The sequence below is a fragment of the Gobio gobio genome, assembly GCF_949357685.1.
Source record: "Gobio gobio genome assembly, chromosome: 3".
Lineage (NCBI taxonomy): Eukaryota > Metazoa > Chordata > Actinopteri > Cypriniformes > Gobionidae > Gobio > Gobio gobio.
This window is the reverse complement of record NC_137099.1, coordinates 24,606,255-24,623,280: the sequence shown is the minus strand read 5'-3', so window position 1 is coordinate 24,623,280 and position 17,026 is coordinate 24,606,255. Positions and strand designations below refer to the sequence as shown.

At 41.5% G+C, this 17,026-nt stretch overlaps 2 protein-coding genes across 2 annotated transcripts in view; one reads left to right on the top strand and one right to left on the bottom strand.

Moving 5' to 3' along the window:
- The window catches only part of chrna8 (cholinergic receptor, nicotinic, alpha 8), a 133,995-nt gene extending 118,151 nt beyond the window's left edge, over positions 1-15,844 (top strand). Inside the window, exons 7-10 of the mRNA XM_079811843.1 lie at positions 9,584-9,778; positions 9,913-9,999; positions 10,132-10,241; positions 13,535-15,844. Of these exons, the coding sequence (XP_079667969.1) occupies positions 9,584-9,778; positions 9,913-9,999; positions 10,132-10,241; positions 13,535-14,077 (935 nt within the window). The 3' untranslated portion in view covers positions 14,078-15,844. The remainder of the gene's footprint in view (positions 1-9,583; positions 9,779-9,912; positions 10,000-10,131; positions 10,242-13,534) is intronic.
- Positions 15,838-17,026, bottom strand: part of dnah6 (dynein, axonemal, heavy chain 6) — a gene marked incomplete at its 5' end in the record, with an annotated part of 108,397 nt that continues 107,208 nt past the window's right edge. Inside the window, 2 exons of the mRNA XM_079813168.1 lie at positions 15,838-16,055; positions 16,379-16,601. Of these exons, the coding sequence (XP_079669294.1) occupies positions 15,952-16,055; positions 16,379-16,601 (327 nt within the window). The 3' untranslated portion in view covers positions 15,838-15,951. The remainder of the gene's footprint in view (positions 16,056-16,378; positions 16,602-17,026) is intronic.

Genomic DNA, 17,026 nt, shown 5'->3' with positions numbered 1-17,026 from the left:
AGTGACCACCGCCCATATGGACTCGATACGCGCGGGAGACAATTGTGCCCACAACTTAGGGAATCCCATACGACTCCCAGGAACATGGTTCTCTGAGAAGGCGTCAACACGCTACTGCATGTAGAGTCTCAACCCCAAGCACTGAGAGCAGCCAAGGACGACACCTCAATGCCGAACTGCTGCTACTCGCGACTGGGCCAATATGAGCCCAGTCGATGTAGTTCAGCACACGGATGCCCCAGAGACTCAGTTGGAGCCAGAGCTGCATCCATGCACCCGAGAATGTGCGAGGGGAAAGCCAGGCCAAATGGAAGAACCCGATATTGGTACGCTTCGCCCCTGCTTCGCTCTCGAGGCTGGCTTCGGGTGTCCACTGAGCCTCACTCACGACCCCCTGAAGTGGCTGACCGGCAGGGAGCAGTCTTAAGGGGGGAAATGCATATTCTATGTGTGTTGATTGTTTGTTTAAACCGCTGGGTGCTCTCCAAGGAGGGCGCTTTGGCTCGCGTTCCCCGTGGCTCAGGTCCCTTCTGTCGAGGCAGAGCGGCGGCTTCAATCGTGGGGATCGCAATAAGGTCCGGCAGAGGGGTTAGAGATGGGCATCGCCCTTTCTCTGCCTTCACCTGCCAGGTCCAGTGTTTCATCTCAGGGTTGGAAGCATGCTTGCGGTTCCTTCCGCCCCGAGTGAAGCGCAGAGACAGTAAGCATATGTATGTGCGTCAACTTTCATAAAAAAGGAGTGGGCGGACATTTATTGATACATTTCTCAAATGTGTAAGAAAAGCACGTAGCGAAGAGAATATAATGGCTCGGATCTCGTGTTTGCCGAGGCAACATGTAGATTACAGTCTGCTTTATAGCATCTCACGTTTTGCCGAGGCAGCGTGTAGATTCAGTCTGCTAAGAATGTAATGGACGGAGCTCGTGTTTGCCGAGGCAACACGTAGATTATACAGTCTGCAATATAGTGGCTTTTTGATCTCGCGTTTTGCCGAGGCAGCGCATAGATCATGGTCTGCTGAGAATATAATGGTCGAATCTCGTGTGCCGAGGCAACACGTAGATACCGGTCTGAAAAAAAAAAAAAGGAATCAATAGATCTCGCGTTTGCCGAGGCAACACGTAGATTATGTTGCCACAATGTATTTATAAATGGGGGAAAGAGAAAAAGAAAAAGAGAAGCCCTTTCTCTCTGTTCCTATGTTTAGCCGAGTTTCCACCGCAGGAACTTTCCCCAGGAACTAGGAACTTTGGGGTGGTACTCAGTGTGTTTCGATCCACAGGAACCAGGGTCTAAATGAAGTTCCGGGTAAATATTTCCCCCTCCAAAAGGCCCTGCTCCCGAGGTAGTACTTTTTCAAAGTTCCGGAACTTTCGGGGGTGGGACTTGGGCACTGAACATGCTGATCGGTTGAGCTCACGCCGCATTTTATTTCAACCAGCATTTTAAAAGTCTTGCGAGGTTCGTTCTGCGTTCAGTAAATATCAGTCTAGCTCTTTCTGTCCGATGGCATCTCCTCCACTTGTTATTGTTGCAGACAGTATCGCACAAAAATTATTATTGTCCGTCACTGACTGGGAGGCAGGGTTCCCACGGGGTCTTAAAAAGTCTTAAAATGTCTAAAATAAAAAAAATTAAATTTAAGGCCTTAAAACGTCTTAAAAACGACCAGATTTTCACCCGAGGTCTTAAATTTAATTTAGTTAGGTCTTAAAAAAAGGTTTTATCCTCGTTCATTTCCAGAAATGCTGGCTGCAGAAAGATCGAATCGCGAAAGCGTAGCTCTAGAGTCTTTGCTGCGCCGCCCTCAGAGCGTTCGTTCGGTGTGTTGTAGTTCTTTCCGGGGGTGTTGGTACACGTACTCGGTGATAAAACTTCAAATCCCGTGATAAATGCAATTACCTGCCCGCAAAATACGTCTACATTTAATAACGTTGTATTTTTCTGGACAGAATGAGGCAGACATGCATTGTTTTATATTATTCTAAACAGTGATAAAGTCTGCACTCAATCAGCACTGCATACCTTATTGTTATGACAATAGTGAAGGCTTGAAGAACTCAAATACACCATAGCTTGATGCAGTCGTGTTTATTGTCTTCGTTTCATCAGTCAAAGCGTTTCTATCTTCAGTTTATCCTACATCGCTAGCTTCACATTAGGGCTAAGGATTACTTCTCTGAGGGAAATGTGGAGTTTCTGCTCGAGGGCGCCCTCTGGCTTCCAGTATGAATGAAAGTTTGGGTAACAAATATGAAAAATAATACTTCTCTCTAAATAAATTTATATGACAATCCATATGTTTTTCTCCAATGTACAGTTTTTCCCACACAGTGGATGCATAAGAGGCTCATATTTCATATTAAATGCATAGACTTTAAGAAATTGAAATCAAAGATAAAAAGCACAGAATTTCTTTATTTTTTTATTTATTTTTTACAATAAATCTTTTGACCTTTCTAATGATTTTTAGTCATAGGCTGTCTGCATATTAACAGGTAACCCAGCAGGTTTTTTTTGTAAAATAAGTTTTCTGTAAAATATAAATGTTATTTTATTAGTATTATTATTATATTGTTATATTTATTCTTAAATACTCTATTTTTAATTTTTTAATAATTAAAATGTTATTGTAATAGTAATATTTCTAATTTTGTTAAATATTTGTATTTATTGAATATAATCATTATTATTAGTCTCGTTAATATATAAACATTAATATATAAAATGTTATATGCATACACTTTTCATTTGTAAAAAAAAAAAAAAAATGCATTTTAACCAGAATAATCGCAATTAGATATCTTCCCCAAATCGTGCATCCCTAGTTTATCCTATCTCCCTAGTGCATCCCCTGTTCAATCACTATTAGGCTATTAATATGCTGTTTTGTAATCTATTCTATTTGAGGGCAAGTTTGTTTTAGCCTATTTTCATTTTGGGCCTAAGGTTTTGGGCATTTGGCACGTTGTTGGCTGTGGAGGGTTACTAATGTCATTGCTTTATTGCTTTTTTTATTATTTCTTTGATTTAAATAATTTTGGTAATGTGGTACATAATTACCAAATAATTTTACACCTCAGTGGTCTCTGGGGAGCACATATCTCAGGGTCCACCTGGAAACGTAGTGGCCCTGGGATGCACGCCCCCTTTGAGAGGTTCCTAGAGCAGTCAGGCCAGCTGTTCCCTGCCGGTCAGCCGCTTCAGGGCACTGTGCTTGCTGCTCGTGGTACACCAGAGGCCAGTCTTGAGAGACTGGTATCTCTAATATTTCTGACAATATCAATATCATGTCTCTGAGGGTCCCTTCCGTAGGAAGGTGGTGTCCACCTCATTATACGGTGCCCGTCTCCCTTCGGTGCCCTAAGGGGGACCATTCTGCCAACCCCGCCACCTTGTGTGTTTCGGGGCGCAGTGGTCCCTGACAAGCACATATCTCAGGTTCCATCCGGAAACGTAGTGGCCCTGGGATGTGCGCCCCCTCCGAGGAGGTTTCTAGAGCAGTTAGGCCAGTTGTTCCCTGCCGGTTCGCCCCTTCAGGGTACTGTGCTTGCTGCTCGTGGTACACCAGAGGCCAGTCTTGAGAGACTGGTATCTTTAATATTTCTGCGGATATCAATGTCCTGTCTCTGAGGGTCCCCTCCGTAGGAAGGCAGTGTCCACCTCATTATACGGTGCCGTCTCCCTTTGGTGCCCTCAGGGGGACCATTCTGTCAACCCCGCCACCTTGTGTGTTTCGGGGCGCAGTGGTCCCTGACAAGCACATATCTCAGGTTCCACCTGGAAACGTAGTGGTCCCGGGATGTGTGCCCCCTCCGAGGAGGGTCCTAGAGCAGTCAGGCCAATTGTTCCCTGCCGGTTAGCCACTTCAGGGCACTGCGCTTGTTCGCAGTATATCAGAGGTCAGTCTTGAGGGACTGGTACCAATAGAGATTTGTTGTTGAAAACAAGAAAATCGGTTATTTATATCCTGGTCGGTCCTGCAGATGCAGGCTCTGGTTTGGCACAAGAAGTAGAGACTCTTCTGCAAAAGGAGGCTATAAAAAGGGGACCTCTTCCCAGCAGGGAGTCAGGGTTTTACAGCTACTTAATTTCTTCATTATGCCAAATAATTATCTTTCTATAACGCAGAAGGTCTCTGAGGCTTGCTTTTGGGGGAGAAGCGCACCAATATCGGGTACTTCCATTCGGTCTAGTTTTGTCACCCCATGGAGTGTGGGGGTTGTAGTAGTGCTGCGGGGCCTACAGGGCACCCACATACTAATTTATATCAACGATTGATTTATCTTTTGCTCAGGGAGCAGAGTAGAAAGCAGTTCAACATTGAGATGTTGCACTTGCCCATATGGAAAAGTTGGGGTTGAGGCTGAACGCAAAGATAAGTGTGCTTTCTCCAGTACAGAGAAACACTTATCTGGGCATGATATGGGAGTTGGTAGCGATGTGAGGTCATTTGTCACCTATACGCATTGCATCGATTCTCTCTACAAAGCTAGGCCAGCCACTCTCTGTCAAACAGTTTCAGAATCTGTTAGTTTCATGGCAGTTACGTTCAACGGGGATACCTTTTTGGCCTGCTGAGCATGAGACCGTGACAGTGGTGGCTCATAACCAAGGGGTTTTCCCTGAGGGGGATGATGATTGAAGTCACGCAGCGATGCCTTCGTGCTTTAGTTATGTGGAAAGATCCTTGGTTTATGTCCTAAAGGCTATTATTGGGGACTCATGTTCATCGCGTTATGCTAACGACAGAGTTTTCCTTTGCGGGCTGGGGGAGCGATCATGAGTGGTCGCTCAACTCAGGGTCCTTGGCAGGACCATCAGCTCTTATGGCATATAATCGCCCAAAATTGATGGTGGGGTTTTGGGTTCTGAACCACTTCCTGCCATACCTCAGGGGCCGCCATGTGCTTGTTCAAGTTAACAACGACACTTCGGTGGTTGCATATATGTAATTCCAGGAAGCGGACAGCCTGCTGAGGCAGGGGCTGAGGCCTGGGGAAATGAAGACTCCACACCGAGGTGGTGGAGCTCTTTTGGGTATCCAGCTCCTCCAGGACTGGACACCATGATACAGGAGTGGCCGAGGCTGTACACCTTTACCCGATTGCTCTGCTTCTGGGAGTTCTGGAGAGAGTTTGCAGAGACGGGGCTCATCCGTTATTAATAGCCCCATACTGGCAGGCCCGAGTAGGGCTCAGACCTAGTTTCTCTTCTGGATGGCTCTCTGCTGGAGATTCCATTCAGTAGGGACCTTCCCTCTCAGGTGAGAGGTTTGATCATCACCCCCGCCAGGAGGGTGAAACTGGGCCTGGCCTCCGAGGGGGCCCAGCTCATAAGTTCAGGTCTCTCAGCCGAGGCTGTTGAGAGCGTATATCACTCCAGAGCTCCGTCCACAAGGAAACTGTATTCTAGCCACATTGAAGGTGTATGTGGCAGCCTTAGCTGCTTTCCACGCTCCTTTGGGTGAAGTTTCTTTGAGGAGACACCCGCTAGTTACTTGTTTCCTTCGTGGCATTTTGAGGCTTAGATCTGCAGTCAAGGGTTTGCGCCCGGCATAGGGAAGGTTTTCTTCATCCTAGGCCGGGCTATGTTGCTGGGGTTTCTACTATTATTGTAATACCTATAGTGCTGCTGGCCTTTGTCCTCCTCGGTGTCAGACCAAGAGAAACTAATCTGCTTTGACCTGCTTTCCGTCTGTCCATTTGACTGATTGGACAAGTGCTTCAAGACGCAATCACGCAGAGGCATTCTCACAGGGTTTTGACGCAGCGTCTCATTCCCTCTCAGGGAACCATGGTTACATACGTAACCTGAGACGGTTTTAAGAGAGCGAGAGAAATAATTGTTTGTGAGGATCTAAATCCATTTTTATGAAAGCACCAAGAACAAACACATCCCTTCTATAATGTCACACACACATTCTCTCTTTAATGGTATAGATCTGTTTGCTTTTCAAACATTTTGGGTTTCAAGTCAGTACCGTATTATTATGTGCTCTGTATGGGTCATGTGCGTTTGAATGGTTTTCTTTGCCTGGAGGGACACTATTGATACTTTACTCCCTGCACCTCTTTCATGGAAAAGTGTATAAAGTGTTGTTGGCTCATCTGAATGCTGAGTGGATAATATGGAGAATGTCTTGACTCTCATACCCTCATGAGAGCATCTCTTCTGTTATTCTTATGGATTGAGACAGCACAGACAGAATTTTAACATTTACGTTTCTATGTGGTTTTACATTATAACAGGATAAACATTAGTTAATATTGTACAACACCATAGGATGTGTTGCACTAATATTAGAAATATTATTATTAGCAATGAATGTTTGCATGCAGGTTTTCTAATCTCATAATCTGATCGTGTTTGGATGTTTAATCTCTCTGTTTCGGTCTCAGTCTTTCATTTTTACGCTTTTATTACCAATGTGACCCAGGGTCTGTTTTGACAGATGGGGTCCTGATGGTAGTTGGCAGTGCTTTGGCTGGCACCAATGGCCAATTGGGTGCCAAGGTTGCGCAGTGACATGGGCAGTCTGTGAATGGTCATCTTTAACACAGCAGGGAGCCACACATTTGCACACACACAGGCGCAACCTACTGATCATTCTGTAAACATATATGAAACAAGAATCTTTCGACATCTTTATGAGTGTTATCAGGTTTTTTTTCCTGTCTTTCTATTTACCTGACAAATTTGCATAACTATGATTGTAAATGGAAGTTCCATCCCCCTTCAAACACACTCACAAACCACATCACTCAGGTATGTCTTTTGTAATCAGTTAAATGACTCAAACCAGCCATTTGCTTTGATGTGATTGTCTCTGAGCGCCATAACAATTCTGACCAGCGTGAAATCCTGATGAAAGCTCTTCCTCCGCCTGCCTAGTTTGATTAATTACAATTTTGATTTAATTTTTAATCAATCGGAGAGGAGGGCTGTCTGACCCGGACAGATCAAGGCTGTCTCATTTTCCAACATGTCATGTCATTGTTTCCCTTTACTCTTGCAACTGGTAGAAATAAGGCTTATTTCATGAATTCAGTTTGGGTTGACATTTAAGGTGCTGTATATTATAGACGACATCACTGTGTTTCATATCAATAAAACTTGGGTTGGGCTTGTTTGACTATAAAGCACAGAATTATTTAATTTGATCTGTACTTTGGAGAGCACTGTAGGATTAAGTGGATTGCATTGCAAAAAATAGGGAAAAGGAAAGCAAATATCAGTTGTGTGCACACCAAGATCAAGGAAAAGAAACAGAATAAACAATTTTTTTCGGTTATGCACTTTAAAGGTTGTGAAGATCCTGCCTATGATTTGGTCCTGTCACAAATATGCTCGTCTTGGCTGACAGACTCTATTTTCAGAAAGGCCTTTATCTTAGTTCTGTTGGAGATGGGTCACTTTGAAGTCCTGCCTTAGCTTTTACCTTAAACCACTCTGGTGGCTCCCTCACAAAGAGAGCATATAAAATAGGGTACTTTTTTCATTAAATTAAATGTTGATTATCAACCTCAAGATATCAAACTAAATGTTATATGAGCTGTTTCTAACTATTTACAAGTGAGTTCAAACAAATACGGTTCAAAATCATTATCTTGAAATACATTTTTAAACAAACATCTGAATTCAATAGACAACATTTATCAAACCAAAAAATAAAAATAAATGGAATAATGAGTTTCAGGGTTGCTAATGTAGTGTAAATGAAGCCGTCATTCAGTAGGGTATGGAAGCCTTTTCTGCCAAATTCAGTAAAAAAATACCATACTTTAAGTCATAATGAGAAACTATTTATGACTTAGCATCTCATCATATTAAGTTTAAGTGTATTTGTTTACAGTGCACATTTATAAACATGGCTGTAAATGTGCCAGAATTAGCCAAAAAGGCTAGTTTTCATCTGTGGACCCTGAGTCACCACAAAGCATGATATATTAACACACACACACACACACACACACAAAAGAGAAATAAAGAAAAACATTCACATTATAAAATAAAAAATACAAGTACATGATTCCACGTGGAAATCATGCTAAAATACATTAATAGAAAATGTTATCTAAACATATATTGTGCTACATAAGAGGTAAGAGAGATAGTGACAGGAGAAAGCAAATAACCAAGAGCAATTATTAATTGATATTGACAGTGTTGAGCAGTAAGTAACCATTTTTAAGATGAAACTTAAAAGAACCATATGTATCCAGTCTTCTAATTTTTGACGGGATGGAGTTCCATTTCCTTGTGGGTTTGACTGAATTTACAGACTGACTAAATTTACATTTTCAAATTAATACAGTCCCCTCTTTCTCCACCCCTTGTTGACCGATGTGCAGTTATTCTAATGTTACATACTGTTTTAACAGGGAAAAGACATGTTTAGTGTTAAACATAAGACAAACATCTACCTATTTGATCCAGTTATCCTAACTTAGCTTTTTGTTTAGTATTGAGTAATGATGAAAACAGTATTGTTCTAGCCAAGCTGTGACATTAACCAAAGATTTTGTAAGTTCATTTGCAACTTGTGACACGCTGCTCCAGTTTATAAATAACAGTGTCATATGCATATATTTGGATGTTAGTGTCGGGACAAATGGATGGAAGATCAATAATATTCAACATAAATAGCAATGGACCCAGAATAGATCCTTGGGGAACACCTGTGGATATACTTAAGGGGGCTGATTTACAATTATGTACTCGGACATACTGTGTGGGACTGGACAAATATTATTCTATCCACCTCAAAGTCTCTGGGGAAAAACTAAAACCTAATAATTTAGACATAAGAATTATGTGGTTTACACTATTAAAAGCCTTTGTGGGGTCAAGAAACACCGGGCTGACAACCTCACCTTTGTCTAATAGAGACTTCCCTTTTTCAGTGACGTAACACTTGGCTATCTCAGTTGAATAGTGCTATAGATGCTCTTCTAAAAGGGAGCCACTGGGATGCATATATCAGATGCATAGCAAATGAACTAGTATTCAGATAATTAGTGATTTGAACAGCCATCAATTTCTCTGCAACCTCTGAGACTATAGGTAAAATACTAATAGGTCTGTAATTACTAACATAATGAGAATCTCCACTTTTAATTATAGGCATTACAGCAGGTGACTTCCAAGCACATCCGAATGTCTCCTGAGAAATTGAAAGGTTGATAATTTTGGTGACAGCATTAACTAGTGACTCACTGATCTCTTTAAGCATTACTACATCCATACCAAATATATCCTTAGCTCTAGATGGTTTAAGAGATGTAATTGTTCTTATGACATCTAATTGAGTGACTGACTGCCTTTGAGAAATATTGAGAAAAATTCTCATAATAATGACTTTCTCGTAATTATGAATTAATATGATGTAAAAATTTGAAAAGAAGAAGCTGTTCATGCTATTGTGTGTTAGACAATATCTAATCTCACAACAAAAAAACATTGGATTTCTGCCTTTACTGCTTCATAAAAAGTAACGGGACACCAGAGTGTACTGTATTTGTGGAAAATGCCTGCTGTTGTACGACATAAACCTGAATGTTTTCCTTTGTGTTTTGTCAGGGGTCCCTGGAAAGCGTAATGAGCTGTATTATGAGTGCTGTAAGGAGCCTTACCCTGACGTGACATTTACAGTAACAATGCGTAGGCGAACATTGTACTATGGTCTGAATCTGCTCATTCCCTGTGTGCTCATTTCTGGCCTGGCTCTGCTCGTTTTCCTGCTGCCAGCTGATTCTGGAGAGAAGATATCACTGGGTAAAATAAACATGAATTAAAGCTTTCTCTTTTTTTATCATAATGACCATATATGCCTAATTATGCACTTTTATGCTTGAAGGAATGACATTATTTTATTTTATACTTACTTTTTCCTTTTTCCTGTCTGTCAGGTATCACTGTCCTCTTGTCATTAACGGTCTTCATGCTGCTGGTGGCTGAGATCATGCCGGCCACCTCTGACTCAGTTCCTCTCATAGGTAAGTTAAGGGCTACATCCAAATTGCTGAATTTTCATATGCACTGAATCTCATTAAGAACTTCTTCTTCATTGATGTTTTAGACAGTACAGCTTGCAGATTTAAACAGTTGTGTCTTCTTTGGCTCTGTAGCTCAGTACTTTGCCAGCACCATGATGATCGTGGGCTTGTCAGTTGTTGTCACTGTCCTCGTTCTGCAGTTTCATCATCATGATCCACAGGGGGGAAAGATGCCAAGATGGGTGAGTTAAAACTCTTTAAATTGAGCAGTTGCCTTTCGACATAAAACTCAACACTACGTCATCAGCGTGACCGGTGTCTGAAGCATGTGTGTAAACACGACAATTTTATTGGCCAACAACAGTCCAAAACATCATAATCCGAGCGCCCGAGAGTATAAGAGGCGTTTGTTTTATTAGCATGGATAAACACTCTAGCAAGCTCTTCAGGAAGTGTGTGCCTCCGTGTCCCAGATTTTTTAAACCTGAGGACACACACCTGAGGAGCATGTGCGTTCAGTTCTCGGGAGATCTGAATGTGCCCATTGTGAGAAATTCACAATGAGAAGGCTCCGTTCACGCCTGGCCCTATTTTCAAGGGACGTGGGACAAGCGTCTGCGCCTCGCGGCTCGGACCCCGTGGTAGACGTGGCATAGCTGAGACTGAAGTTGTGGGGATCGCAGGTCGAGCTGACTGAGGAGTATGAGAAAGGGTAAGGCTCTCTCGTGTTCCTCAGTCACTGGCTTAAGTGATCTACTGGATCAGGATGTACTGTCTTCTTGAGTCTCTTGATCCAGTAGATGTTGCTGGCACCATCCAGTCAGGATTAGGCGGATGTGGTTGAGGAGGGCAGGGATAACGCTGGTAGTGAGCCCTCTCAGCCTGCCAGGCCCACATATGAGAAGTTGTTGGAGGTGAAGGGACGTGAAAGACAGGAAGTCGCTCGTGGCAGAGTCAACGACACTCAACGAGCGGTTCTTGCCAGGCCATAACCGTCCTGCTCCAATGAGCCTTCCGTTTCTTCCCAAACTTTATGCCGAGGTGAAGTCATGGATGAAGCCATATTCAGCTTGCATCTATCCCTTTCAGCATTCAAATTATTTAAATGTGGATGGATTGCATGTGTGGGATATGTGAGATGCTTTTGGGCTATCACAATGGCCGTGCTGCGGCATACCAAGCAGATCTGCATAAAGATTTGAATCAGGGGCAGGGACTGTCTCCTGAAGCAGTCAACCCCCCACTCCCCCACATACACACACACAACCACATCCCTAACCTGAATAAGGGTGCGTGTATGTCACAAGAGGTTGTAACAAGTGCTTACATTAGGCCCTGAGGCTGAACTGATGGACTATTTTGCGATCCGCCAGATCCGGCACAGGGCTTGAGGGTAAAGCTGCTAAATTTAAGTAAGGAAACACCAGGGGTTGGTAACCAGGTAATGAGAATCTGGACTGACTCCAGTTTATGTTGCTCAATTTCTAATATCTGTAGCATACTTTATGGTCCTCGAAACTTCCAGGCAGCAACCATAGGGGTGGTAGCCCTAAATAACCTCAATTCAGGCTTGAGCTAGGTTAGCTAAACTAGCGAGACCAAGCATCGCCCTCTCCAACGTTAGTTGGATTATGGAGAAGGGCCCTTCTCCCCTGAAGAGTACTTCCTCAAGGTAGAGGAAGGGTGAACTTGGATTGTAGGGCATTTATTCCATCTTCTTAATTTGTCTCCCTCCCCAACCACAGTAGGGTTTAAGTAGGGATATTGCTTCCCTTTAGAGGAATAAACCCGTCTAGTTGACCTTGGTAGTAGACAACACTAACGAGTTAAGGATGTTTGCCTGGGGGGTGTTTTCTCTCACTCACTATAGCTAGTGCTAATTTAATCAAGTACGGGCTATAGCGGGTCCTAGATGAGTGTGCTAAGAGGGTTGAGCTGCTTTCCCCCAGGACTCTATAAAGGGTCTTTAGGTAGAATAGCTCCCCTGTGGCTCCCCTCCTTTTTAGAAGAGCAGCAGTATTGAAGGCGGTAGCTAGCGCTTAGGATGCTTCTTTGGTAGGCTGTTCTTCAGGGTTAAGTGTAGAATTTAACCCTCCCCCATTGTCAGGGGTTTTAAAGCAGGGCCCTCCGCTCCCTATAGGAGCTTTTCCAGATCCATGTAGCACCTAACAAGTAGAGACAATTAGACTTATAGCATCCCTTCTTGTTACCGGGTACCTTCGGGAGTACTGGGAGTCTTTGGATCCTGGACGTGTCCAGGCAGGGCATGAGTGCTTTCCCCCGATCACTCTGGGATAGTAGAGCTGAAGCTCCCCTGTGGCTCCTTAGGGGTTTCAGTTTTTAGGACTAGGATAGTGGATAATTATTCTTGCAGTTCCCCAAAAAACTTCATTGCAAACATCACTGCTCAAACTGTAACTGGCTTCTGCCCAGCATTTTTCACCTCATATAAATAAAGTTTATTTGCAAGCATCTGCACAAAGTTAAGTATTCCTCAACTTTTCAATGATTTTCGGCCATTACCACAATTTACTGCACAAGTGTGTTTCTCAACTCCCACAGAGAATGTATTTGTTCACTCCACACCAGTGGATATCTAGAGCTAAGGCTGGAATACATTGCGCAACTTTTAAAATCTGAACAGATTTTACACTAGGCATCATACAATTGCAGACTTTGTAAATTGTTACAGAGGAAAAACTGGGCGTCATACAACTTGTGAGGATCATAATTCAGACATACAACTGGTGAGGATCCACCAGACATTCAAGTCATTCTGGACACAAACTTATGTAGAAAACATGTGCCTCGTTGCTAGGAGATGCATGAAAAATTAAAACAATATGGGCCAGACTAACAGCTTGAGCTAGTGTTTAAATGAATCCTTTTCAGGTGATATATTAAAGTTTGCGCTATTCAATTTACTGGTATGATTAGTAAGTCAATTTACTGAAATGATTAATTCATCATTAACAAATAACTTATAAGTGACTTATAACTGAATTAACAAAATGTTAGCATATCACTTATTAATCATTTAGTCCTGTTTTTTGTAGATGATTATTAGTTCATCATTAACTAATAACTTACTAGTGACATAACTTAACATTATTAAATTGTTACTAAAATACAACTGAAAAAATTGCTTCTGACAAAAATCGAAGAAATCCTCCTGAATCCTGAATATACGCAATATGTGGGTTAGTTGTAGAATGACTCTAGTGCAGTTGGCATTGTGGTCTCCCACTGGAGAGGTAATGAGGTCTATTTGTATTAAACTTTAATGTATCCTCAGCTGCTCGTATGAGAAGAAAAGCTGTCTGGTGTTTCTTATTTGGTTCATGTCCATTGGGACGCACCTGCCGCTTGAAGCATATCTGAATTTTTAAACACACAAACCTTTAGTGGACACTTTCTCCCATAATCTAAAAAAATATACAGACTTCACACAGCATATCATCATCATAAAGGGAGAAATGTCTTGTTCACCCATCTAAGTGCTTCATCTTTAGCAGATTCTTCCTGTTCTTCTTAGGTGCGCGTGATCCTGCTCAACTGGTGCGCCTGGTTCTTGCGCATGAAGAAGCCAGGCGAGGAACGCAAAGCCAACTACAAATATGACCACTCTCCAGCGCACCATGCCAGCGCCAGCAGCATTCAGATGGGGGTAATGCCCGGTCAGCCGACCTCTACCAACTCAACTACCAACGGTCACATGAACTTGTACTTCGGCTACCACTCTATTGATAGTGCTTGCTGCCCACCCAGCAGCGACTCTGGCGTGTCTTGCAGCGGTGGACGAGTCGGCGGGTCGCCAAATGAAGAGCAGCGGGAGACCGTGAGGGTGTTTTCAGGCGAACAGGAGATCCATCACATCCTGGCGGAAGTGATGTACATCGCTCAACGATTCCGTGACCAGGATGAGGCCGAGGCTATCTGCAGCGAGTGGAAGTTTGCGGCAGCAGTCGTGGATCGGCTCTGTCTAGTGGCGTTTTCACTTTTCTCCATCATCTGCACCTTTACCATTCTCATGTCAGCGCCAAACTTCATTGAGGCAGTCTCTAAAGACTTCACATAATTGCAAAAGCATTGCATTTGCCTTCTTTTTTTTTTAAAGAAAAACACGCGATTGAGTGTGAGAAGTGTCTACCACCAAAGTCGAGTCCTTCCTCTTCTCATCGTTCATCGAGATCAACGTGAACTACCATTACAATAATTCAGATTAATAAAAAAAACTTGACAAAGTGTATTTTTGAACTTTTCGAACAAACATACAGGCACTTGGACAAGCTGTTCGGGTGATATTGTATGTCTTTATATTCTGTATTTGGACTGAGCACTTGAGGGTTGATTTATGTAAAGATGTGTTCTCAGTGTGCTAATACTTTTAGTCACAGCAGCTGCGTCTGTGAAGTTTATGTGATAAAATATAAACATAATCAATCCCATAATCCCTTTGGAAATCACAGTTTCAATCCAATAATCTTTTAATTTCTTGGCTTTAGTAATACTTTTGGCATCATTTAATATTATGTTAGAATTAAAAGTTATCACTAAACTGTAATACAAATCGTAAATTTATAGCAAATGTTTCTTTACCAAAGCAACAATAACCTACTTTAACTGTAGAATTAATAAGCTCTATAACTGTCATCATTTTAACATTTTTATATAAATATTACAGTTATTAGTGTGTTCAAATCTCTCACTTGTGTCCAGTTTGTCCACGTATTCAGAGTGTCATTATTTTGTGACTTCATTCTGACCCTGTGCTCTGTTGTAATATGTAAAATACCATGTAAACACTGTGGATATAAGTAATTTTGTTAGAAAACATAGATTAAAAAAATAAAACAATTTAAAGTTCCAGGTGAATCTATGTATTTTGCATAAGTATTTGTTGCATTTCAGTAGAATAATGGGTCTCATTCACTAATAATTGCGTGGATTATTTTGCATGTGGAAAAATCTCAACCTAATTCACAAACACATTTGTACGCGCATTAATTTGTTCAGCCAAACCATCTCCATATAAGGGCTTTCCACACACGCTTTTCTTACAGCATTTCGTCACTTTCGTCAAAATCGCCGTCGCTTGCAGACACGCTCTTGCCCGATCGTCGGGTAGCTATAACGCAGCTTTTCTTACTTTTTAACTGTATATGTTGGTGTAACCCCTGCTGTTCGAACCACCTGCTCCATGCAGGACTCGAACCCGGGTTCGCCGGCATGACAGTCAGGCGCCCTAACAAGGAGGCTAAAGGCTGCAACCCCAGCGACAGTCGCTAGAGCATCTCTTGAGATTAGAGGAGTGAGGTTTACTCGCCCAGAAACTACTAGCTTGCCTCTGTTACACTGGAATGTATTTAACATGAAATTAAATTGTATTTAATAATTTTATCATATAATTTTAAATATGGATTATATAATACAATTAATGCAACAAACTTCAATATAATTATAGTCGTGTTAGGATTAATTATAACTTCTTAACACGATTATAAGGCCATACAGAGTAAGTGCTTTTTGTGTACATGTGGTTTCAGTTGTTCCTATATATTTTTTTGGTGAATCGTGATTTGTTCTTAAAATCATCCGTACGCACATTTCATGCACAAATTTATGCGAACGCATGCTTAGTGAATGAGACCCATTGTGTATGTAGCTGTGTTATGTTTACCAGTTTCGCTTACAACCAGTATTTCTACTACTATAGATGTATTGTAGGTGCATGCATTCATTTAAGAGCTGCAAACAGGCGTCCATGGCTTTACGGTTTACTTTGAAATGCTTGTTTTGTTTTGTGGTAAAAAAAAATTCAACATTACAGTTCATTTTGGTTTGCAGTTAATTTTTAATGTTTATTTTTGTAAATTCTTTACTGTTACTTGTGCTCAAAAACACTAAAAGGGAAAGGATCTAAAGTTGAGAAGTAAAGAAGCAAAGCTTTGATTATTCATTGAGTTGGCAGAGTAGTGCAGAGGCTTTTGAGATCCAGTAGTCACTGGGCCGATTGGATGGCAACATCACAGTCACCACAAAATTTGTAGAGTGTCCTAATAGACAGAACAAAAACATTCAATTTAATAAAAGAAAAAGTAACATAAAAATGTCATAAGATTACAGTTCAAAGATAAATTCGGATACTAATGGTTTAAAAAGATTTTGTTTTTTTTCCCCTTCACAATAACCTAATGGAGGTAAATAAATGGAAGAATGTTTCTGCCTCAGAATAAAGTATAAGTACCTACATTGTAGACAAAGGCAATTGTGAGATTTAAATGAACTTATTTATACTTTTATTTTACTCTGTGGCGGAAACAGGATAACTGTTTAAACTTCACAAGACCTGTAGTAGCAGTAGTAATAGTAAAATGACCTGTAGTTGAAAGAGTTCCAGCACGAGCGGAGGTCTTGTACAGTGGTGCGTTGTAGAGGGTGGGCTCAGGAACATAGTTTTGCTGAGGTTCAAAATGCACCACAGGCAGCATGGGATTCATCACCCTTGACAATGCGTCTTCAATGACCATGTTTATGTCATCCCAGCGACAAGCATCCATGAACATCCCATGAACCAACACACCGTCTTCCATGGTGGGAAGCTAAAGAAGCAGAACACAAAGTATTGACTACATTAATGATGCGAGATTTAACCATGACAACATTTTACTTCGAAATATAGGACAACACCACCTATTCTGTGTCCAGACATTTGGCACACCCATTTATAGAGTCAGTACGATTTTTTTTGAAAGCCATTAATACTTTTGTTCCACAAGGATGCATTAAATTGATCAAAAGTGAAAGTGAAGACATTTATGATGTTGCAAAATATTTCTATTTCAAATAAATGCTGTATTTCAAATAACTTTCTATTCAAAGAATCCTGAAAAATTTAACTGTTTCTACAAAAAAAATCATATTTTACAATATTAATACAGTTTTTATCAAATAAATGCAGCCTTGGTGAGCATAAGCCAAACCCTAACATCTGAACGAAGAAAAGTGGTTTCATGATGTTTATGTT